Source organism: Drosophila yakuba, chromosome X, assembly GCF_016746365.2.
Source record: "Drosophila yakuba strain Tai18E2 chromosome X, Prin_Dyak_Tai18E2_2.1, whole genome shotgun sequence".
In the NCBI taxonomy this organism is placed as follows: domain Eukaryota; kingdom Metazoa; phylum Arthropoda; class Insecta; order Diptera; family Drosophilidae; genus Drosophila; species Drosophila yakuba.
In genome coordinates this window covers 17,478,735-17,500,515 of record NC_052526.2, presented here as the reverse complement: position 1 = coordinate 17,500,515, position 21,781 = coordinate 17,478,735, and the positions used below count along the sequence as shown (strand labels likewise).

General features: G+C 46.0%; 5 protein-coding genes across 6 annotated transcripts; 1 reads left to right on the top strand and 4 right to left on the bottom strand.

Annotated features, from left to right (window-relative positions):
- The first annotated feature begins 933 nt into the window (after positions 1-933).
- On the top strand, positions 934-5,704 carry LOC6525786 (protein alan shepard). 2 transcript variants are annotated; one of them, XM_039374104.2, is made up of 2 exons: positions 934-1,297; positions 4,672-5,704. In XM_039374104.2, exons 1-2 carry the CDS (start codon positions 1,079-1,081, stop codon positions 5,557-5,559), a joined length of 1,107 nt encoding a protein of 368 aa, XP_039230038.1. In that variant the 5' UTR covers positions 934-1,078; the 3' UTR covers positions 5,560-5,704. The 2 variants fall into 2 exon arrangements, with proteins under 2 accessions (XP_039230038.1, XP_002101607.1); XM_002101571.3 differs by lacking the exon at positions 934-1,297 and adding an exon at positions 4,150-4,496.
- On the bottom strand, positions 1,437-1,890 carry LOC6525788. The gene is made up of 2 exons (XM_015191015.2): positions 1,742-1,890; positions 1,437-1,677 (listed from the first exon to the last, which is right to left on the bottom strand). Exons 1-2 carry the CDS (start codon positions 1,802-1,804, stop codon positions 1,522-1,524), a joined length of 219 nt encoding a protein of 72 aa, XP_015046501.1. The 5' UTR covers positions 1,805-1,890; the 3' UTR covers positions 1,437-1,521.
- Positions 2,180-2,609, bottom strand: LOC26534525. Its single transcript, XM_015191014.3, has one exon. It carries the CDS (start codon positions 2,599-2,601, stop codon positions 2,284-2,286), a length of 318 nt encoding a protein of 105 aa, XP_015046500.1. The 5' UTR covers positions 2,602-2,609; the 3' UTR covers positions 2,180-2,283.
- LOC6525787 lies at positions 3,217-4,004 on the bottom strand. Its single transcript, XM_002101572.3, has one exon. The coding sequence runs from the start codon at positions 3,972-3,974 to the stop codon at positions 3,327-3,329; it is 648 nt and encodes a 215-aa protein (XP_002101608.1). The 5' UTR covers positions 3,975-4,004; the 3' UTR covers positions 3,217-3,326.
- Positions 5,705-9,062: 3,358 nt separating the features above from the next.
- LOC120320586 (cuticle protein 21.3) lies at positions 9,063-18,031 on the bottom strand. The gene is made up of 5 exons (XM_043206852.1): positions 17,768-18,031; positions 13,130-13,397; positions 11,549-11,878; positions 9,756-9,861; positions 9,063-9,671 (listed from the first exon to the last, which is right to left on the bottom strand). Exons 1-5 carry the CDS (start codon positions 18,029-18,031, stop codon positions 9,602-9,604), a joined length of 1,038 nt encoding a protein of 345 aa, XP_043062787.1. The 3' UTR covers positions 9,063-9,601.
- Positions 18,032-21,781: the final 3,750 nt, after the last annotated feature.

Below are 21,781 nucleotides of genomic sequence, written 5' to 3'. Positions count from 1 at the left end.
CATTCAATTTGAATTGAAATTGGAATTGCCATCTACATGTCTCCCCCTCGTTGTTATTGCTTATTCCATATTCCGCACGCGGACACCAAAAGTTTAAAGAAAGTTATCCACGCGAAATGTGAAACAAAACAATGCGGCGAAAAATTCAAATAGTATATAAATCCAAATCGAAATTGAAATTTAAATTGAAATTGAAATTATAGAAAATTATAATGGACAACTTGAAGACACAGCAATTCAGTTGAATTTAATTAGATATCATGGATTTCAGGCAACTATTTCGAATTGGAGCCACTTTCCAGCTACACAGAGAAAACCAAATGAACTCTAAGAAATAATACTCAAATGGAATATTCATGACCTTATCAAGTGGAGAACATACCTAAGACGGAACTCCATGCAATATTTTGCACCAAAGAAAAACCTAAATGTACATATCTTAGCCATTAGCCATAGGTAATTATTCTTTAAATGTTTTTAAAATATGCGTTTTGAGTTTTCTGAACTTTATAAGGTACTTTAAAAACTTCTTTAACTAATTTATAAACTTGAAACTGGATTATATGCATTGACTTTGTTCAAAATAATGTCACATGTTTAAAACCTAAAAACTACCACATCTTTTGAGCCACTCTTTCTGGCCAACATTGGATATGCCTCTTTGCTGTTTTGGGCCAAAAACTGAGGAGGGTCGGTAGTAGTCAAAGGGAGAGAGAAAGGGAGAGGGAGAGGGAGAGGGAGAGAGAAAGGGAGAGGGAGAGGGAGAGGGAGAGGGAGAGAGAAAGGGAGAGGGAGAGGGAGAGGGAGAGAGAAAGGGAGAGGGAGAGGGAGAGGGAAAGGGAGAGTTGGACACTCCCGAATCGAAGGCGGTATAAAATCGGTGGACAGTCGGCGGGCGCTGCACAGTCGACCATCGACGTTCGGGAGTCGCGTCCGCTCAGCTGATAAAGATCCACTGTCCGATCCCTGTTGTCCGATTGTCCGATTGTACGGTTTCTTGGACTTACTGCCAAATCAACGGGAGACGGAGTTGCAGTCAAGCCCATCCATTACCACGTAAATCCTCAGCACGTAAATCATGTTCGCAGTGGCCTTGACGATGGCCGCCTTGCTGCTGGCCGGCCAGCAGGAGGTATGCCGGGCACAGGTCTCCATCCACACGGACGCCAATACGAACTCGTACAGCCTGAAGACGCCCGGAGTGCAGCAGACCTTCACCCGGTACTACGGAGGAGTGGCCAAGAATCAGCAGGCGGAGCAGCCTCAGCCGCAGCAGTTGCAGGAGCAGGAACAGCTGGTGAGTATACCACATCATTGTGGTTGAGTTTACTATTGAAACTAGGGGTAAAGCACATAATGCGCAACTTCAACTTTAGCTTAATATCCAAAACTCACTCTAGAACGCAAAATACCTAAACTAGGTACTAAATGCATTATCAAATTATGAACGTTGCACACAGTTTAATTTAATTAAATGTCTTGCCACATTGCGTTGCTCTAAAGTAGTATAGAATTATAGAATTACACTCCCATGTTCTGCATGAACGTTGATGGATCGGGGAAAATGGGCGGTCCATTGAAGGACCCATCGCCATTCTCCAAACTTTGTGGGCCTTGCGAATTGGCGGTAAGAAGCTCCTGCACTTGATCCACCACCACCATCACATCAGGAGCATCCTGCAGAGAAATCACGTGTCACGTATATGATGCACAAACTCAAGATCCTGCAGTGGTAGTTTACCTGTGACCAGGAAATGCTGCAGTGCAGCAGAACTAGACTCAGGATCCAAATGGGCGATGTCATCCTGTGTTGGCTCCACTGACCCAATAACTGACTCTCAAGTAGAAAGCCGGCTATTTAAGCTGAAACTTTCTGTTTAATTACGCAAAAAATAGTTATGTTTTCATGTTTTCATAATCTAGATGGGTCTAACATCTGGTTTAGTTGGTTTGCGATGTTGTTATTGGCAATTAGCTTAGTTGTAATCCGCTAATCTAATTCAACCAGAGATTGAAAGCAATAATTAATTGTCGAGTGTAAAAGCACTTTAATCCGCACCAATCAGTAACTAATTGAATATCATCTACGTAGCTACACATTTATGATTAATACCTTATTACTTAGTGAGATTGCGAGTTTTAACTTTTCAAAAGATAATCAAAAATGCTGTTGTACAAATTAAAAGCAATCAAGTTGGCTTTGAATACTGGGTATTCCCGAATCAAATGAATGTTCAAATGTTTCTTGCCACGCTTTATTTGCCGCAAAGTTGAGTCCACATTTCAGTGGGTGGAAAAGATCTCATTGGGTGATCCACTGTGATCCGTGGTGTCGGCGAAAAGGTTCTTGAGCTCCTCGAAATAGTTCTTAAACGAGTCCACCATCGCGTTCCATGCCTGGGTTACATTTTGTCCAAACTCACGCGCCGCATCGCCGATCCGCTTGTCCAGCCTCGGATCGTCTGGATAGACCAAATGCGGACGCACATCGTCGTACTCATTGGAGTAGTCCAGGTCGAATTCATCCGCCCACGTGTGCGCCACCAGGGCGAAGGTCAGGGCCACGATTAGTGGGCCAGAGAATCTGGTTGCGGAAGTCATTTGGCCAACTGTTGTGACCAGTCGCTTGAATGCGCCTTTTGTACCCAGCCCTTCAATCCAATCAGATTGCGACCAGACACGGAAATGTTCCGAATGCATGTCGAGATGCATCTCATCTCGCCCGGAAGTGCCCATTGGCCGCCGGCTCATCGTGACTCGGCTCGTTTCCGTATCTTCCATCTGCCATCTGCCATTTCCCATCTGCCATCTGGACAGCTTTCAGTTGAGGTGCTGTGGTGACCCCAGTGGCCTTCGCATCGTTCCACTTTCGATCGAATTGCTAAGAAGTGACAGTTCGCTGTTTATTTTACTGCTGCTGCCTGAGGAATCACTTTCAATTTGTTGACCTTTTCAAAAAGCTACAGAAATGGATTAAATTGTTGGCGGTATGTGCCACGTTACTATGCTATTCAATTCCAAGCTATGATCTATAGTTTTCAAGTAGCTCCAAATAGCGTAGATACAAAAATGTAGAACGTTTAATTGAAACGCATAGGATAAGTATGATTAGTAGAGTACTATTAGTACTTGATAGCTACTTTAATTGGCTACCAGATTGATAAAATTACATGGCCCTAAAATGGAAGCAATCTACATGATTGAATGAAGGCATAATTCCCAGTTTCCAGTTGCTTTTATTGCACTTATAAACAAACAAAAAAAAAAATACACTCGAAATAAAATACACACACTACTTCAGTGTGGACCTGGTTCCACCCAGTTAGCTAGCCCGTGGAATTGGCCGTTTCGGAGATCTTCTGGCGCACCTGCTGCATCACATCCGTCACGTTGTCCACGAACGATAGCCACATGGCCTTGATCCTGGTGCCCAGGCCCAAGGGATCTGTGCCGCCCATATCCGGTGTCACTTCCATGCCCTCGGCCGCCTGTCGTCGTTCTCGCACCAACTTCTTCTTCTTGCCGCTGCTCTTGGGACTCACACGGGATCGTGAGGCATTGTTGGCTGCCCGCTTCTGTGCCCTTCGCCTTCTGGCCTCCACGTCATCGTCGGCGGACGCCGCTGTGGTGGCAGCCGAGCCCATTTTCCAGAAGCAAGGAGCACGCTTGTGGCGATGTAGACTACGGCGTCTTCGCTTCCGGCGACGATCCTCCTCGGATGAATCGGCGGCAATGGGACGTATGGCATCGCCATAGCCCACGGCCGTTTTCGAGTGCATGGACATTAGGGGATTGTCGATGTTGAGGTCACGTGAAATGGCAGCGCCACTCTGCACCGCCTCCGCTATATTCCCGGCCAGCGCCATGGCGCCCATGCCCAGCGATTCGAGCGGATTCTGTGCACCTGGCCTGGCCGCAATCCTGGCCAGACTCACGGCCACCAGTAGCAGTGCCAGCGGTTGACGGCGAGTCATCGTTCTAAACTGTAAGGCAGCGGCACTCCAAGCGCGCTTTTTAAGCCATCAAATCGCGTGATTCTCCGCATTCGATACAAATCGATTTGAAACCATTCCGAGGCCGATGGCCCGTAGAGATCGCAGTAGGCTTCCGGTTTGGAAGCTGACAGGCGTCACTGGACTGTTTGTGCTATCCAGCTCAGTCTCACTTGCTCGCTTAGTCGGTTCAGATCGGTTCGGTTTACTGTATTTTCTATTTTCGCACACAGACTAGTAGAAATCGTATAGAAATTTGATCAAAATCTGAAATTGAAATACACACACTTTTTGGGCCATTCCACTCTCGAGCTACACACACACACACACACACCATCTCTCGTGACAACAAGTATTAAACGGAAAAAAGGGAATAAAATGAGATCCAGCAAAGTTCGTGGGGGCAACGCCAGTCGCCTGGTGGATGCGGAAGGACAGTGGGGAAAGGGATGCCTGGGCTCCCAGCACGCGATTCTCAAGAATCACGGGCGTGGCCTTTCATCCGTGAGTGGGAATACTTTGAATAGGGTTCAAAAGTTACACAACTAGAAGGGTCTACTATCATTTATCCCAAATCGCATAACACACATTTGAAGTATAGTTCGTTGATATAGATCAGAAATGCACAGCATTTAAACACCCGTTTTTAAACCCGTTTAACCCTCTCTTATCCATGCAGCAAAATCCCGCGCAATTTGGTGGATACTCATCATCGTCGGGACAGCAGCAGTATCCTGCCGTATATACGCAGCCAGGATTCCGGGGCGCTGGTAAGCTCAAGGCCACGCCCAACACGCTGCTGCAGCAGCAGCAACAGCAGCTCCTGGCGCAGCAGCAGCAGCAACTCCTGGCCGCCACATCGCCGCAGGGTGGTGCATCCGGATCAGCCGGCGCCGGAGTGGGCGTTGGCGGCGGGGGCGTGGTCAACATGCCCAGCTATGCGGACCAGATGCACGCCGCCTTCCTGGACTATCAGCGTCAGCGAGCCGAGTTCGAGCAGCAGCAGCAGCAGCTGCTGCAGAAGCTCTACCACTACTATCCCGATGTATCCGGCGCCCTATCACCTGCCCAGATCCAACCCCAAGCAACCCAGCTAGCTGCTCCCGCCGCCGATGTGGCAGGCTCAACGGTGGGGGGCGTGGCAACGCAAAGCGCAGCTGGCCGCTTCGCGTACCGCCGGCCGCAGTTCAGCAGCAATGGCCTGCAGCCCGAGCGCCTGGCCGCCGGATCCATTCTGCCCGGTGCCGGTCCAACTGGAGGCGGCGCAGTCAACCCAGGCGGTGTCGCCGGTTCAGTGCCTTTGCGCAACGGTGGAGTGGGCGCAGGTGACTTCTATTCCACGCAGCAGCACATGGGCTTCATGCAGCAGCAGCAGCAGGACGTGCTCCGTGACCAGCAGCAGTCGGTGGCCCAGCAGTTCGCCACCAGCCAGCTGGCGCCCACTACACGCCAGAGCTACGGCATGGCCGTGCCCATGTCCTCCGTGCTGGGATCCCCCACCTACCAGCAATCGCCGGATGTCTCACACGTGAGCTTTTCGAGCGGCAATCTCAACTACAGCTTCTAAGGATGAGCTGTTATCTCCCCAGCAGTTTCTGAAACTAGTATTTTGATATATATATAATTATTTTTTTTTTTGCGTAAATTTTCGTGGTATTTGATAAGAGGAATTGTGTAGGGCAAGCAAGAATAAATTTTGTGAGTGATGATAATTGTTGGTCTTGAGGTGCAGGAGGGCGGATTAAGGGATTATCAAGCCAACAAGTTGTGTAGTGCTCTCTGGAAATAATGTGCACCAATGCCCTAATCCTAATCCTAATCCTAATCCTAATCCAAATCCAAATCCAAATCCTACGGCATAGCATTACTTGTGTAATCAGCAGCACGTGTTTGATGGAATCCAGTTAACCAGCTTACTGGCCCCATTATTCAGATTCATCATTGCTAATGATAGGTCATGCCTAATCGGCGTATAAATACTTATGGCAGTGACTATCTCCGTTCATCTTCAACTAGCCGCCGTGCTCACGTGCAATTAATGCATTAATATTGTTTTCAAATGGACCGCCATGCCATCGCATTGGCCATTGTGTGCTGCCATTGAATCTGTTTATAGACTTTATATAATCCGGGCCCCAGTTCCATGCCATCGTACATCCCGGTTCCACTGGCGGGCTTCGATTGCGGGTGTATTATTAGGCGTCCATGGGAATGGACACCACTTGCCACTTGCCACGCGGCGCGGGGCATCCATGGGTATGGAAACAAGTGCACTGGCTGCCCGCTGGCTAATTGGAACGAGGATGATGACGATGATGATGATGATGATGATGATAATGATGACGATGGTGATGATGATTATAATGATGATGATGAGAGCGAGGCCACTGGATGGGAATGGACTCAACTGGCCGCAGCGAAGCCCCGTCCAAACAATACATGGTGAGCTCCGAATCCTTTGAGTGGCCACGTGTGCATCCATATTTATATCCATATCTGCACTGCGAGAAACCGATTCGATTGGCTACTCTTACACTGAAAAAGTGAGGTGTAAGGAGTTTGTATAGGAAACTTATTTTATACAAGCTCTATAGTCGCACTTTTAAGAAGCACATCACTTTCATAGCTTTTTTTTAATTTCGATTTTTAAATGCATTTAAAAGCAATAAGCAAACTTTAGGCCGTGTACCAATGGATATCCCAAATAAGATTTATTTACGATGATTATCCATCCTTAAAGGCTTTTAAATTTACCTAGATTTTTCAATGCCTTCTATTCCACTTAAACCCACGAAACTGTGGCAATATAGACATAGTAATTCTGGGCCGTGCACTTGTTTGCGGCGCCACGACAATTGAGAGGGTGTTATGCAATTTTGGGCCGCTTTCCCAGCTTTCCCCAGCTTTTCCAGCACACCAGCTACCCAATCCCAATAGCCACCTGTCTGCCAAACACTGAAACAGCCTCCAGGCAATTCCGCACAGTGGCCAACAGGTGACGGTTGCCAGTGGAATAATGGTTACTTTGGCTCCAAAAACTGGGGTGGGCTGTGCAAAAACGTGTCCTTGGAGGGATTCGTTCTTGGCAGGACACCTGCCGGCAAGGCCATCAGTGCATTGCGGGCCAATGTAAACAGTAAGTGCAGCTCGAGCCAAGAACAAAACGGGCAATCGGAATATGGCATCCCCAATCCGTGGCCAAAACACGACAATTGCATTAGATGTACCCACCATCACCATCACCATCACCACCACCACCGGACGACCCGCTGACTAAGTCACTTCCACAAACATGTTGGCACCATAAGGCGTAGCCGGAAAATGCTGCAAATATAATAAATATTGAGGAGTTGGCCAACTGATTATGGCCACGTACGGCAACTAATTCAATTTGTAGGCCGAATATTAATTGGAAAACCAACGAAGGAGACCCTCTTCCACAGTCTCTACATCGACGTATTTGCATGGAAAATTCCAATTTAGTGTCGGCCAGGCAAATACACAAATACACAAACACCGGGCAACAGCAAACAGCGAAAGCAGAGACAGCAGGAAAAACTGGAAAAAGAAAATGGGAAAATGGGCAAAAGAAGTGGAAAAGCAGCCGAACTAGAGACGCAAAGCAAATATAGTTACTAAATAAGCCCACGTGTGCGTGTGCGTATCCTGCGAGTATCCTGCCAAAGTGTAGCAAGTGTGTGTGTGTGTGTGTGTGTCCCTGTGTGTGTTGCAGATGTTGTGTGCGTAGGACCGCATCCTGTTCATTTCCCCGAACGAGTTGGCAAAACAAAGCGCTGCATTCAGATACAAAGACAAACAAAGCACATCCCTTGCCAATGGATCCTGGGCCACCTGTGGCCAACTCTCGTGTCCTGGGAAAGCAGCAAAACTGCAGCAGGTTCCTAAAAAAAAAACAGGGGCCTCGGTTTGGTTTCTCAATTAGCTGCACAATTATGAGCTAACTTGGCGCCCCAAGGACCCGTCCACTGTCCACTGGGGGAAGTTGAGTGCTTCTGATTATAATTGCTAAACACCGAAATATGTACTTTATCAGCAGCCATTGTAAATCGGTTCTTAGCCTTGAGTTGTTGGCCAAAACATGAGTACATATTGAGCAAAAATACCCAAAGCTAAATTGCAAGCTAAATACATATTATCGTATTTCAAATGTAAGAAGATAAGAGTACATATTAAGCAAAAAACCCCAAAGCTAAATTCTAAGCTAAATATATATTATCGTATTTCAAATTTAAGGAGAGCCTCAGGGGATGGAAAGCTAAGATATATACCCCTTTATTTGCACAGAAGAAATCACGCTAATTAGCACATAATACTCGTGAAAGGAAGTATCCTTTAAGTGAGTGGATTTTCTGCTCCAGCTGCTATCCTGCTGCAGTTATATCGCGCCCAGTGTAATCCTTGTTGATGGCCCTTAAAGCTGTCGTCCTTCGCCATCCCATCATTCAACTTGCTGCGACTTAGCTGGCAAACTCTGACTTTCACTCTTGCGCGAAACTCAGTGACATTTTGAATGCCATCGAAGGGGTTTATTTTCTATGTAGGCTATATATTTTGGGCCAGGACCGAAATAAACGGGTTATCATCTATTTTGGGCCATGTGCGATGCCCGTTGCCCATTGCCCATTGCCCGTATGGTCGTCGATGTGACGTAAATTGGTTTTCTGGGCCTTTGCACTTTCACTTGGTATTTGGCGGAGCCACATATAGTACACCATATTTATGGTCGGTGGCGGTACAGTGCGTTTCGTGGCAATGAATCGACAATGGACTGGCATTGCAAGTGTCGCTTTTGGTGCCGCGAGACTTATGCTCATGAAACGCACGTCATGTTATGCGCCATAAAGTATGCTGATCAACTGATGCGTGGCAAATAAATCTCGGCCTGCTTCTCTGGTCCGCATCATGGGCAAAAAAGGGGAGAGCACTGCAGTGCCTGCACCACAGCGCATCGCATCATATCATATATCATATATCATATAAAGCGACAGGCCAACCTTCTACAACTATAATCCCCCTCTCCCCCTCTCTCAGTCAGTTATAACAACGAGCTTATTTTTTCCAACATTTCCACATGCATTTCGTTTCAGTTTACAAATTAAGTTTAAATACAACGTAAATTCAACCGCGATAAAAAAAAAACACATTCAGCATTCACAATGCGGTATGGGGGACTTGGAGGGGTGGTGGGGGGTGTTGGGGTTGGGTTTAAGCTCTGGGACCAGGCCAACAACACGTTAATAGAAACGAAGCGTGCGGCTCCGCTGCATCCGCCCGCTGCACTCCTCCCCCCTGCGTTCATCAACCAGGTGGCACAGGTGAGTTCAGGTGTGGTTGGCTCCAGGTTGACTCCTCCTGGCTGACTCCTGGCTCCTGGTTGGCTCCCGTCGAATGGCTCACGGGTCACAGGCTCTTGGTGCAGTTAACAAATTGAGTTTTAATTAAGGCGAACAACAGCTACCGACACGCTCTGGGTATTATTGTGCCTTTTAGTGTAGTTAGCCAGACTGGGCTGGGAGTGTGAATTTGTGTGTGTGCGGGGGGGGGGCGGTGCGGAGGTGGTGAGCGGTAGGCGGTGGGCGGTGGATCCTCTAGTAGCCATAGTGAATACCATGGCCGGAGACCGATGTGTGCACGAGGGCGGGTGCGGCGACGGCGGCCCTGAAAGTGGTAGTGGTTGGTGGTAGCGTTGGTGGCGATTATGAGGCAACCTTATTAATATGGTCCTGCGAGCCGGATACTCACTTCACCACGGGACCGGCCAGATGCGTGGCGTATGCGGGAGCGGCGTAGGCGGGGGCAGCGTATGCGGGGGCGGCCAGTCCAATGCCGTGTCCAATGATTCCAGGAGCTGTGGAAGAGCAGGCGGGGGGCAGAGATGGCACACACAACAACGTTAGTAGGTTTATTATAAAAAAAAAAAAAAAAAAACATAAGAAGAAGAACAAGCACACAGAACAGGGCGAGTGAAGACACAGGAGAAAGATGGACAGAGACAGATGGCTGGGCTGAAAGAGAGATGGTCACAGAGGGCAGGTCGAGATAGAGCTTCCCCAAATTAGCATCCTGTCCATTGTTTGGACAATACACCAGCCTCCGGGGCTCCGCCCAATGCGGCACTTAAAGGTTGTCAACGGCAACCACCTGACATGGCCTAACCAACCACCAACTTACCCACCCACTTGGTGAACATTGCTGCACAGGGCCAAAATACATCGTACAATGAATGGAATACCCAGAGAGTTGGGCTGCCGAATCTTTTTATATCGCCCTTGCTGTGCCGAACAATGGTCCACTGTTTTCCAAAAAAAAAACTACGTGCAGATTCTGTGCCTTGGGTTCGAAGTTAATTAAAATTCGACTTGAAACAGTCTGACACTACTGTTGTGTTGTGCTATTCATTTAACTGCAGTGCACCACTGTCCTTTTGAACGAACAACATTCATGCTTTGAGTTGGCAGCACACAAAGCAAATATCAAGTATACGCCATGGTGTGCCGAAATATTACAATCAGTGACCAATGGGCAGTTAATGACTCATTTCTCGCCGTGCACTGGAAAGTGTCAGCCAACATCAATCAAGTGACATCCAAGGAACTGGGTGACTGGGCGTTTTGGGTGACTCGCTGACTTGGACTTGGAGTTGGAGTTGGAGTTGGCCAGCTGAATGCCCAGAGCCATTGGGATGCAGTTTTTGGCACCACCTTAGTGTGCGCTTTAAAAAGCGATGCCTACGAAAAAGATGGGCGACGAATGATTGATTACATGGCCAGTTTGATGGTTACCTCACTGCCGAATTTGTATCTGTTTTCTAGCAAGACAAATCGATTGCGGCCGGACCCAAAACCGATTATCCCTTTTGTTGGCCGCTTTGTTTGCCTGCCCACATGGCCACATGGCCACATGGCCGAGATGTATCGATTGCCCTGGGCTTCGTTTTGGGCAATCCTTTGAAGCAATGATCCTTGAGGGCTTTAACCTCAGCTGGGCTCTTTGTTTCAAGTCGCCATCGTTTGCATCTTATCACTGGAGGATCTCTATGATGTTCTTTGCTAGCCAGCACCTGGCGCTTTTCACGCTTCAACTTAAAATCATTTTCCCTAAAGTTTGTGCCTTTAGCTTGCTGCATTGAAACTATAACCCAGATCCACCTGGATTCGCCGGACTAACCCATATATCAGGAAAGCCTGATGGAGCGAAACTTGCGCTGTGCACTCCACCACCACCAGCAGCAGTCGGGTCAAAGTTTGTTTTTGCCAAGTGCACTTGGCCACCGGGACGAAAACACAATAAAGTTCCTTTTCTGCTTTCGGACAACGAAAAAACTCGTGGCAAAATTAGTTGCAAAATCGCTGAGGAATCAGATATTCGGGGATGCGAGAAAGCGTGCGAGAGTGCGAAAAAGTGAAGTTAGAGCTGGGAGAGATGGGAAATGGGGTTAGATTGGGGTTAGTTAGTCCTGGATACTGGAACTCGATATCCTCGATATCCGCGACATCCTGGATATCCTGGATATCCTGGATATCCTGGTCACCTACCGTACGATGGTGCAGCGGCGTACTTCACAACGGGAGCGGCGGCGACTGGGGCATGGGCCAGATATCCGTGCGAGATGGCCGGAGCGGCACTATAGGAGCCATAGCCTCCGTATCCGTAGCCCCCGTATCCGCCCAGTCCCAGCGTCGTGTGTCCCAATCCCAGCGAGTGTCCCAGTCCCAGCGAGTGCCCCAGTCCGGAGATCTGCACGGTTGCCGGAGCGCTGGCCGCATAGTGTCCGCCGTAGGCCACGCCCTGAATCTGGGCGGGAGCCGTGTGGCCGGCGTAGCCCAAGGAGTAGGCGGGCGCAGCGATGGCGTGGGCCGGAGCAGCTTGGGTTTTACATTTGCATTTGCGGGTTAAAAGTGTTAACAATCAACTAAGCAGCAATGGCCGGCTTGTATTGTAACTACTTGTATCTTTGAGTGTATCTGTCAGTGTATCTATCTATCTATCAGTGCATGAATGAGTGTATCTATCAGTGTATCTATCAGTGTATCTTTCTATCTATATATCTATCTATCTATCTATCTATCTATCTATCTATCTATCTATCTATCTATCTATCTATCTATCTATCAGTGTATCTATCAGTGTATCTATCAGTGTATCTATCAGTGTATCTATCAGTGTATCTGTCAGTGTATCTATCTATCTATCAGTGCATGAATGAGTGTATCTATCAGTGTATCTATCAGTGTATCTTTCTATCTATCTATCTATCTATCTATCTATCTATCTATCTATCTATCTATCTATCTATCTATCTATCTATCTATCAGTATATCTATCAGAGTATCTATCAGTGTATCTATCAGTGTATCTGTCAGTGTATCTATCAGTGTATCTGTCAGTGTATCTATCTATCTATCAGTGCATGAATGAGTGTATCTATCAGTGTATCTATCAGTGTATCTTTCTATCTATATATCTATCTATCTATCTATCTATCTATCTATCTATCTATCTATCTATCTATCTATCTATCTATCTATCTATCTATCAGTGTATCTATCAGTGTATCTATCAGTGTATCTATCAGTGTATCTATCAGTGTATCTGTCAGTGTATCTATCTATCTATCAGTGCATGAATGAGTGTATCTATCAGTGTATCTATCAGTGTATCTTTCTATCTATCTATCTATCTATCTATCTATCTATCTATCTATCTATCTATCTATCTATCTATCTATCTATCTATCTATATATCTATCAGTATATCTATCAGAGTATCTATCAGTGTATCTATCAGTGTATCTGTCAGTGTATCTATGAGTCTATCTTTGAGTGCATCTCATTTACATGCGAACTTTGCAATGTTTCAAGTACAGTAAGTCCTTTGTGAACCATTTAAAATGTTTCGAATATCAAGGTGTATTCCATGTATAAATAAATACAAGTATAAATAAACCTGAGCCATCACTGCGACTACGTGCAAAGGGGACACAGAGTGGTGCGTGTGAGTGGTGTGCTGGGTGGTGCGGTGGTGTACATTTGGCGTTGGATGTTGGATCGTGGATCCATGGACTTGGTGGATGACAGATCCTGGGGAGAGAGAGGTACTCCGACCCCGGAACTCACCTGCGTAGCCGTGGGCGGCGACGGGCGCCAGGCCTGCGTCATTGCTGATGCTGGAGCGCTGGACATGGGACTGCGAGTGGGCGGTCTGGACCTGGCTGGCGTAGTCCGACTGGGAGGACTGGCCGTAGTGGCCCTTCACCGTGTGCTCCTGGGTGCTGCCCACGGAGGCGTGGTCAACGCTGGGGGCGCTGATCGAGTAGGCCGCCGGACCGCCGGGCTTCGCCTGGACGCAGGCGATCAACGCCACCAGGACCACGGAGAGGATAACCTGTAAGTACGTTATATATTTGATATATATATATATATATATATATATATATAATATGCGGTATTGTATAAATCAGTGTCGTTTGGCTATGTCGCAGTTCGAACGTCTGGAGGAAATTGCAGGCGAGAAAACTTTTAATTAAGTTGATAAAGTTGGAATAGTTGGCGGTGCCATGGTGGAGCATTGCCTTGAAAGGGTGCCGCAGTGATTTCTATCGCTTAAAAGCTGTCCCATACAAGCCAGGTTAAATAAATCGTTAGCTGGCAACTATTTTTGTAAAGAGACAATAAGCATAGAAAGTTATTTCCAACTTGTGCAACTGAATGCCGCACTGATTTCCAGCAATTGATTGCATTAAAATAGCGCCAGAAAATGATCATAAAAAAAAGGGATACAAATTATGTATCTGAACTCTGTTGGTAAGTCAACAATGATGCAAAATCAATTTGTTGCGGACACTTGAAAGTGTAATTATCTGCTATGAAAGTGGTGCTTTATATATCGTTTTTACACAAGTTATGTTTCACCATTCAGGCACTTCATGGCCTATTTTGCTGAAGTATTCCTGGCCAATGCTGACCAATGCTGACCAATCCTGGCCATAACTGACCCAGATTGAGAACTCATAATCAGCTGCCACTCGACAGTCGCGCAATTAGCATGCGTGTTGGTCTTGCTCTCGTTTTCATTGCCTTGGACATTGAATATCAATTGTGAGTGGGGCCGAGACTGGAATCCACTTTCAGTTGGCCAAATGAGGTCGAGAGCCACTAGCCAGTTATCCTGCCAGCAAAGGAGCAACAAAGCTGACTGAGCAAAGGATGTGCCCCCATCCTGATGTTCAGTGGAAAGGATAACAAGTGCAGGCAAACTCGAATCCTCGTTAGTGCCGCCGACTCCTTTTTTCCATGTCAAATGAGAATGATGAGATGAGCCACAGCTTTTCACGCACCTTGAATGCCATTGTTTAAGTGATTCACTTGAAAAAAATTCGACTCAGTTCGATTGGATTGCGATTGGTAACTGTCTCGGTACGCCGTTCTTTGGGCCTATTTATACGCAGCTTGCAGCTCGCAGTTCGCAGCTGCTCTCAAAATATGGTGCAAATAACGAAAAAAAAAAAAAGAAACCAAATTGAGGAAAATCAGTGGAAAAAACTAAAAAAGTTGGCGGCAGCCATGAGAACGGGTTTTCATCAGTTGGCAAAGCAGGCAGAGCGCAGGCGCGCCGCTCTACGCAATAATGCCTCCACCACTAACTCCACCTCCTCCTCCACCCGCCACGCCCCCTTTTTGGCGGCAGCGATCGCCTTTCGTGTTAATCACATCGATTGTTTAATTGGAAATTTGTCCGCACTTGTCCGCATGCGGCAAAAGGAAATGCCAGCGGACAAGGTGAAGCCATTGGAATTCACCCACTCCCGTTTTTCATTGTCCCATTTTTGGCCCAGCGAACCGAAGGAGTTTTGGGTCATATCCATGGCACCCTATATCATATCATATCATATCGTATTATTTCATTCTCGCGTGGCTGTTGTCAAGTGCTTTATTAATGGACCCCCTCGATTTTTCATTTTCCACCACCACACCCGGTGCGTTGCACATTTTTTTTGGTTTTTTATTTATATTTTTTTTGCCCAGCCTGCGGACATTTTGTGTTCAACTTTTTAACAGACTTTTCGTACCCCGCATTTGGCACTTTGAGTGGGCACGCACTCAGTAATTAAGTAAATATATTTGTGCATATAAGAGAGGGAATTTATGAAATTATAAATGAACTAAACAACGACTTTTGTTGACAGAAAAGTTCAGCATGTATGTGATAGTTTATAGTTGCAAGCCTGAATTATCATTTAATAAAAATTAACGTTAATGATGTAGAAATGTACTTAAATATTATAAAGATATACATTTTGGTATATTATAATAAAAGTACTGTGAAGAGTGCTCATTAGGTGCCGAATATCCATTACACAAGTGCTTGATTTCAAGGGCACTAAGCTAAATGCCTTAAAAAGATACTAGCTGTTCTTATACTATAACTATCTACCTAGTTGTTATTAATAAATGGATAAATTGCCAAACCTGAGCACCTCTAGTGGGTATATCCATGACCGCAGCACACACATCCACCTCCCAGTTACCATTTACCATTTGTTATTTTTTGCTAGTTCTCACGCAGCCGCCGCCAAATGGGCGCGGAAATTGGGCAGCCAGATCGGATTGGACTGGATCGGATCGCATTGGTTGGGTTGATGGGAAAGGGGGGCTGGGGAGGGGTTTAAGCCAAGAGTGGGAGCCCCAACTCCAGCCCCACAGTCGGAGATTGCAACTGGGGGCTGTGAGCTATAAGCTATAAGCTGTGAGCTGGGGGCCTGAGGACCTGGCAGCTTTTCGAAAGGCACAAAATCGGGCAGTGGGCCTTTTTGCTAGTTTTTGATTTGTGTTTTTGTTTTCTGATCTAAGCCATTTTGTTGCTGGTTAGCCGTTTTTTGTAGCTCGCTCGCAATTTATGCGCACTTTGTGCGTTGTCGTGACGAGGGACAGATATAGACACTGCAAGAATTCGGCTGTTAATTGGCAAGTAATATATTATTAATTGGAATTATTTGTAATAGCGCTATGGAACAAATGGTTTTTATCATGTTTTTTACCATTTGTATATCTTCAAAGGCGAAGGAGGCAAATGATTAATATTTATGTCATTGTGATATGCCAAACCTTCGTTTCTCTGAGTGTGGTGGTCATGTAGAGCGGGCCAGGGAGTGTTATGTAATGGGCCACAGCTGGCTGTTCGCCTGGGAGCAAATACACACAGAGGTTTCGCAACCAAGGCGACGCGGCGCTGGGAAATTGCTAGCATTTTCCAACTGTCAACCGGGGAAAACCTTCGCCAGGGCGAGCGGGTCGGCCACCCGAAATCAGAATCAAAATCGGAATCAGAATCTAAAACAGAAACTGAAACTGAAACAGAATCGGGGGTAAAAGCGCAGCCAACCTTCAGAACAAATGCACAGACATGCATTTATTTTTTGGAGCTGGAGGCGGTGGTCAGTAAATGCATTATCAAGCTGGAGATGGCGCCACTTGTTTTGGCATTGCCAATTCTGGTCCTAAAGTCCTGAAGAAGTGCACGGAAAAAAACGAAACCCATTTACTTTCCAAATAGAAAATATAGTAGTAACTAAATGAACTTAATTAGCAACCCACTAGTTCGTATTGCACGCAAAGTTAGAGTGATGTCAGTGTACGCAGATGACTTATGTACATATACCGCCAGTACTTTCTGCTTGATACTGCAATTACACCTGCAATCAAGGTTGTAATAGAGACCCCCTCCGGTTCACTCCATAAATGAATCACATTCATGAGCTCTTATTGTGTGGCGCCTCGGTTTGTCTCAGTGTGAAAGTGCGAGGCGAAGTCAATTCCCGATGCAGCCGCAATCATCGATTGTCATTGTTGATGAGCCACCCCCTCTCCATTCAGCCCGTCCTTGTGGCATTGTGTAATGGCGTGATGTTTCAATTACCGCCCATCATTCGTTCCCCAATCCCCAACCCCCTTCCCCCCACCCCCCACACCACCTTATATATCCATCCGCGATAAATACACAATGGCAGCGCTGCGGGCGACGCAATCTGCGAGCTTTTTGTCTCCGACATTAATTTGTATAATTGCAATGCCAATACAGGACAAGCAGTCGGGCCCAGCCAAGTGCAGCGAGCCATAGCCATCTCAATGTCCTTTTCACAGCAAGCCACCAGCACCAGCACCAGCACCACCCACCGCCACCCACTTTACTCACACCACCCGAACCACCCACTTCAACCACCCGTCACATTGTGGTGTCCAGTCGGGCGCAACATTTCACGTCTATGTGGGTCACAAAGGCGCACACAACGAGCCAAAACAAAGCCACAGGCCCACGGATCGGTTCCTCACGAAATTGTGATATCCTTTGCCACGCAAAGTAAATGTTTTGCGCAGAGATGGAGATAGCCGACAAACACTACTGGCTTTAGTTACGCAAATTAATGTTAATGTTTTACTTTCCTTAACATACTTTCCTATAACTTAAAGGTGTCACGCCTCATTTTGGATCGTATGCCTGCTTTTGGATTCAAACGAACCCAATAAATCCACGTAGCCACTTAATTATGTTTATAATGGCTTATGGCTACAAAAACTCTACAAAAATAAATTAAAATAAATATGGCCAAATTGAGATATAAAACCTTTAAAGTTCTTAATATCTGCAAAAATACTATCACAAACAGTGCTTTTCGAAGCTTATAACCTTTTAGTTGACCAGCATCAAGTTGTCAGTGGGTAAATTACAGGGTATCAGCACATTGGACAATGACTGACAGCCGCTGCAGTTGGCATTCCCTTAACTGCTGTTTTCGCCGAACTGCTCTTGAAACCGCCGTCGCCCATCGCTGTCATTGTATCCATGTCCATTGTCTGTTGTCCGTTGTCCACTGTCCGTTGTCCACTGTCCGTTGTCCACTGTCCGTTGTCCGTTGTCCATTTGGCGATGTGGGGCTTAGTTTTTGGTGGTTTGAGCTGGCGACATTTGCCTAAATACTTGGCCGCACACACTCGACCATTATCACACATGCCGCTTTCCATTCCCGCCTTTGTTGGCCTTTTGCGTGGAATTTCCAGAGGCGAAGATTAATGACCGACATGACCTGACAGCGCCGCGTCAGCGTGGCATCGATGTCAATGGCGATAGAGGATAGAGGATTGATAGAGGAGCAGGATGGCTGGTCATGATTGGGTTGACCACCTACAAGACCAACTCACCATCATTGGAATATGGTGTGCAGCATAACCTGAAGTTACTGATACTGTAAATAAAAATGCTGGCCTTTCAATTTTATCTCTAGCTCAGAAATGCCATAGCCCAATAAAATTCTACGATATGTGGTAGTTTACCCTCAAATGCGGCAATCGCTTAACTGAAGCACCGAATTGAGGTGTTTTAATGTAGCAGCCATTGCTAATTTCGTTGCTACATCGTAATGGCAATCTTATCGCAGCAACCTCGTAATGCTCGCCACCCACCTGGTGTGTCCAGAAGTCCGCCAGATGGCGCACGCCACTCCAATGAGGGCGTGGCCGCAGCGAACCGAAACTGGAGCAATGTCCTGATATTACGCGCTATTAACTGCCAACAGCCAGCACTTGTGTGTATATGTGTGTGAGTGTACGTGATACGCACACAGTTGCTTAGTCGAGAGCATTAAAATTTAACCTTCAATTACGAAATCAATAGGCAAAAAGGCGGCCGGCCACACCTCCATGTAGCCAGATCTTTTTGGCCAGATTCGAGCCGCCTTTGTGCACTTGGTTCGTTCGTGCGCCTTTGTTGTGTCTTGCTGTCTTCATCTAGTATTTTCATATTTTCATATTTTCAGAGAATTATTTTTTCATTATTTTTTTTTTTTGACCATTTTTATTGTGTTGTGTTTTATTTTTATTTTTGCTTCGATGCCAGAGCTGCGATATTGAAAACGCTTGACAAGTGGGCGGGTAGTGGCCCCGACATGCCACGCCCACGTGGCCCCCCCGCGTTAATTTGTTGTGCAATCTGCGCATTTATTATTATTTTCAGGCTCACTGTTCCCTCGTTGGTAATATTACATCGCAGTAATGAGAATATTCAAAGCAGCTAAACGAAATGGGAGGTGGGGCGCAAAAAAAAAAAAAAAAAGAAACACAATAATGGCACTTGACTTGATTTTCACTTTGTTTTTTATTTAATTTCATTCATTGTCGGCTAACGAGATTACTTGAGGAATGCCCACGTAAATGGAGGTCCATCAAACTTCGTGCCCTTAACGATATTTTCATTAAAAAAGAATCTGCTGAAAACACGAGGCGATCTATAAATAATGCAGTTGAAACGAACTCAGCAAATGGGTGTTTATTTCCTTATAATCTATATTTTCATATATTTTTAGTATAACCCAGGTGTATATTTAGTGTGGAGTTAGCAAAAAATATATATTTTCTTGCGGCTAACATCGATTCAGGAGACCGACAGCAATTAAGTAACACCGCAAATTGCGTCTAAGTGCTGCAATTATGCACTCGCTTGGGCAACGCTGCGTATACGCAATTCCAATGGAGCTAGACGCGGGAAAGTCTATGCTGTCTTATCGCTATTATATTCGATTGGTAAGCTTAAAGCTGGCCAGTTTTTATTATTTTATTTTAATTTATTTTGCCAGTTTTAAGCAGTTTAAAAGCAGTGGCAAATAACACTGCGAAATCAATACATTAAACATAAACTTGAATATTCGCATAACTGATAGTGTAATAGGTTCGCATTAATATTCGCTGGCAAGTGCTTGGTAAGTGCACCTCAACTGTCGCCTTATGTACATAAATAAATAATAAATGCATAAATAATTGCCATATGCAGTTGGGTTCGCCGACAGGCCCGTTGGTTCCCAGCCGCAGCCAAACTTATCCGACAATCATGAGTTAGCTGGGTTAGTGACTTAGTGACCTGATTTTTGCCGCCGCACGTTGCATGCCACATACAACACGCCCACCGCCCACGGCCTTTTAATTAAATTAGTTTATTTTATTGATATTTGCGTGCACCCACATATGTGTATGTGTGTGTGTGTGTGTGTTTGAGTACATTTTTTGGGGCACAGACGCTCAGCAGCCGCAAAAATGCGCGGTTCGCAATTTCGTTGGAGTATTTATAGACTGGCATCAGGAATCTGCATATATCAATAGTAGCCATATAGGTCTAGGTCCTTTCAAGCATTTTTAGATAAATAGTATGTTTAATAGCAAAAAACTAAGCTTCATGGGAAAAATATTATGGCGTTGTTTCATTCACACACAAAGTCATGCAGAGCATGAGTAAAATTCAGGGAAAAATACCGATTTTGCTGCCTGGGCAATTTCCCACTTTTATACAGCCTACTGAGCATCCTCCAGTCTCCAGGATTTCCAATCGAGTTTCCCCATTTTTCGCATTTGGCCGAATGTTTTTTTTTTTGCCTCGCCAGCCCCCTAATTGAGTTGGCTTATTAGTTTGGCCTGGACCAGGAAGCCCTCCATATGCAGTTGGCCTTGGCAACCACCTCCCTGAAGGTGGCAGTGGCATCTTCGACTGCCACCCAGTTGCCCAGTTGCCCGGTTGCCCGGTTGATGGACACTGATAGACCCAAGGCGGCTCCTGGCCAATTGTGCTGAATTATGGCTTTCGACCGGCAGTTCGGAGCCCCTACAACCTAATTCGCATATTTCATGTGTAGTACAGCTTCTTCTTGTTGTATAATTTATGAATCCATTTCCATTCCGCTTGTGGAGCTGCGCCTCGAATGGCTTAAAGTTCGGCTGAAATGGCTGAGGGCGTGGAAAACCAAATGATGTGCTGTGCTGCTTGTGTATGCAATGGGTACCTGGAGCAACTTTAACCCAACTCTCTGTCACATTTTCTCAACCAAATTACAAATTTTCGCCACCTCAAATATTCTAAAAAATCAATTTTCAAAATACCCAAAAAAAAAAGAGATGAACCGTTTGAAATTCATACAAAATTTGATCAAGCCAGAAATAGTTTTAATTGAAAGTGCAAGCACATGTGAGATAAAAAGCAAAAAAAAAAAAAAAAACCCAAAGAACAAAATGCATGAAATTCCGTGAGTATGTCCGTGCCATCCTCTGTCAATGTGTGTCTTTTAATTATCAATTGATTGGAAAAATTCCTGAAAAACTCGTCTCCATCCGGGTGTTAAAAAGCGGCCTTTTCATTGGCATTCGCACGGCGTGGGTCGACCAGCTTGTTGCTTTTCCCCAACACACATGTGTGTATCTGTATCTGTAGCTGTCTGTGCAACTGTATCTGTATCTGATGGTACGCGTATACGTATCCACCGACATGTATGTATATCCCTCGAGGCCATCCGTTTTTCGAATGCTGCTGAGGAGCGGGGGCAGTGTTGTTATATCCCGGGTATTGTTTTGTTATCCCACCTGCAGAGCAGAGAGCAGCGCGTAGATTCAGTCAAAGCCAGCAGCGAGTTTGATTTCTGTGTTAATTACGCATACGCACTGCGGTCCACAGACCCAAAGTCGACGACATCGCCTCATTAAAGCCAAAAACTCCAGTGCAGCAGGGCGGCGCACAAAAAGCAATTAAGCTGCAACAACCGTTGGCAATTTTGGCCAAATTCAACAGGCCACATTCGAGGGGAACTGACCGCTGTCCTCTGTCTTCTGTCCGCTGGACGCTGCACGCTGCACGTTGCACATTGCACATTGCACACTGTCCACTGCACATTGCACATGGGCATGGGCATGGTCAACTGGTTTGGGCCTTGTTTCGGGCAATTAAGCACTTCTGGCCCA

Coding starts and splice junctions, on each gene's coding strand:
- LOC6525788 (XM_015191015.2), bottom strand. CDS start 1,804: ATGACATCGCCCATTTGGATCCTGAGTCTAGTTCTGCTGCACTGCAGC. Junction 1,678..1,741: donor GCAGCATTTCCTGGTCACAG/GTAAACTACCAC, acceptor ATTTCTCTGCAG/GATGCTCCTGATGTGATGGT.
- LOC6525786 (XM_039374104.2), top strand. CDS start 1,079: ATGTTCGCAGTGGCCTTGACGATGGCCGCCTTGCTGCTGGCCGGCCAG. Junction 1,298..4,671: donor TGCAGGAGCAGGAACAGCTG/GTGAGTATACCA, acceptor TTATCCATGCAG/CAAAATCCCGCGCAATTTGG.
- LOC26534525 (XM_015191014.3), bottom strand. CDS start 2,601: ATGACTTCCGCAACCAGATTCTCTGGCCCACTAATCGTGGCCCTGACC.
- LOC120320586 (XM_043206852.1), bottom strand. CDS start 18,031: ATGGAAAGCGGCATGTGTGATAATGGTCGAGTGTGTGCGGCCAAGTAT. Junction 13,398..17,767: donor GAATGCCAACTGCAGCGGCT/GTCAGTCATTGT, acceptor ACGTACTTACAG/GTTATCCTCTCCGTGGTCCT. Junction 9,672..9,755: donor CTGGCCGGTCCCGTGGTGAA/GTGAGTATCCGG, acceptor TACCACTTTCAG/GGCCGCCGTCGCCGCACCCG.
- LOC6525787 (XM_002101572.3), bottom strand. CDS start 3,974: ATGACTCGCCGTCAACCGCTGGCACTGCTACTGGTGGCCGTGAGTCTG.